General features: G+C 29.0%; 1 protein-coding gene across 1 annotated transcript; it reads left to right on the top strand.

Moving 5' to 3' along the window:
• Nucleotides 1–598: 598 nt before the first annotated feature.
• On the top strand, nt 599–1,989 carry LOC126909615 (uncharacterized). Its single transcript, XM_050692052.1, has 3 exons — nt 599–1,078; nt 1,152–1,411; nt 1,535–1,989. The coding sequence occupies exons 1-3, from the start codon at nt 960–962 to the stop codon at nt 1,891–1,893; spliced, it is 738 nt and encodes a 245-aa protein (XP_050548009.1). The 5' UTR covers nt 599–959; the 3' UTR covers nt 1,894–1,989.
• The last annotated feature ends 53 nt before the right edge of the window (nt 1,990–2,042 follow it).

The following is a 2,042-nucleotide window of genomic DNA, read 5'->3' as shown; positions in this document are numbered from 1 at the left end:
GAGTGAAAATTCTCGATTTTGTATTTTACATTTTTAACTTTATTATGCTATAACTTTTTGAAAAATGTATGTGATCAATTCAATATTTTCATGAGAAGTAGTATTATATACATCTTTCATAGAGCTACCGAATGCTATTTTTGTGTGAAAATATTCGATTTTATTTTTTACATTTTACATCAATACAATTTTTATGAGAAATAATATTTATATCCCTCTTTTATTCGACATACTCTATCTTAATCAGGATATAAATAAAGAAATAGCAGATCATGTAGCTTTTGGAATAATCAACCAATTTTTAAAACTAAACACTATCTAAAGATTTGCATCAAAGCGTTTTTGTTGATAGTGATTGTAATCACTGTCAGATATCATTATACTTGATCCAACTATGCCACGTCACCATTGTGCCGCGACCCCCCTGTGCTGGGTTGTTTTTATAATAATATCAGTTATATTAATTAAAATAATTTATTTTAAAATATTAAATACAGTTCACGAAAAAATAATATAGTAAAAATGTCGTGCTGATTGATTATCCGCCGGGCGTCAGCTGTTTTCAAAAAATACGCGCGAACAATTACATGAAACAGTATTATACCACAGAATAGATTAAACCAGAAGTGACACTCTTAGTTTTTGCTGATAACAAGCTTATGTCGCTCAGTGTTGCCACTTAAGAAAAAAAATGTATTCCCTTTTTTCTTTACATACGGTCACATTGTTCAACACCATTATTAATGGTTTGTTTGTAAACACAATGTTTATAAACATGGTTTATTGGTAAACAAACCGCCTACACATGTCATAAATCTGTAGCGACGCACTGATCATTCGTGAATTGTGGTTTGTCTGCGCTTCATGTGTGTTGTGTTCCGTTCACCGTTGTTGTGAGTTTTGCTATTATATTTTGACTAGTGATTATCACTTGCTGTAGTTTTAATTTTTCAATTGCAATGGACTACTTTTTAACTGCAAAACGAAAAATACTTAAATGTTCAATAAAAAACTGCAAAAGTTTAGAAGTAGATCCGGCATTAGTAAGTCATTTTTCTTTTCCTAAGGATCCTTCTAGGTAAGTAATTTGTTTAGCATTTATAAAATATATTTCAATTAATTGAAATATTAAATTATTATTTATTGTATAGGTGTGAAGTTTGGATTGACAAATATGGATTGTCCCATCTCAAAGGAATTGATGCAGCAGTTTTGAACAAAAATTATCGGTTGTGTTCATTGCATTTTGAAAACTGTATGTTTCGAAATGAAAAACAGAACCGTCTTAGACCTGATGCTATTCCAACGTTATTTGAAGATGCACTATTAAACAAAGAGGAACAGGCTGTTGAAACTATTGCTGATAATGATAATGAAACAGTGGAGTGCTTGCCATCATGTTCAACACCTGGTATGTTTTTACTTATAACTTTAGCTATTTCTAAAATAATTTATAAATACTTAATTAGACTGATTATTATATTATAATACTATTTAATTTTTTATTACAATATCTATTTAATTTTTATTTTAGATACATCCTCTGCCTATTCAACGATATCTGTGTCGGATGTATCCACTTCGACATCAGTAGAAATGAGTTCTACCCATTGTCAAACTCCATCATCTCTAACAGATCGAACTCCACGGAAAATGTCACTTAGGAAAGAGCTCTTCGCAGAAACAAAAAGAAGAAAAGAACTGGAGTCAGTAATAAGTTGTAATCCTGAACTAGCTGAAGATTATTCCATCATGACCTGTCTGAAAGTCTGTGAAAAATACTGCTCACCAACTATATGTCTATTGGTGAAATCACAAATTGAAAATAAAAATCGAAAACCAAAAGAATATAGGTATTCAAATGAAATCAAACAATTAGCTCTTAATATATAAAATATTAAAATAGGAAATTGTCTATTTCAACTCATCTATAAATTATTTATTTATGTATATGATATTTGTAAATTATTGTAATATATGTTTTAAATAAATTTAATATTATGTGGATATTGAATAATTTTTTTTTTCCTAAATAAGTCTTT

The sequence above is a fragment of the Daktulosphaira vitifoliae genome, unplaced genomic scaffold (genome assembly GCF_025091365.1).
Source record: "Daktulosphaira vitifoliae isolate Bord-2020 unplaced genomic scaffold, ASM2509136v1 Scaffold_680, whole genome shotgun sequence".
Classification (NCBI taxonomy): Eukaryota; Metazoa; Arthropoda; class Insecta; order Hemiptera; family Phylloxeridae; genus Daktulosphaira; species Daktulosphaira vitifoliae.
Note: the sequence above shows the minus strand (reverse complement) of the source record. Positions and strands in the feature narration are given on the sequence as shown.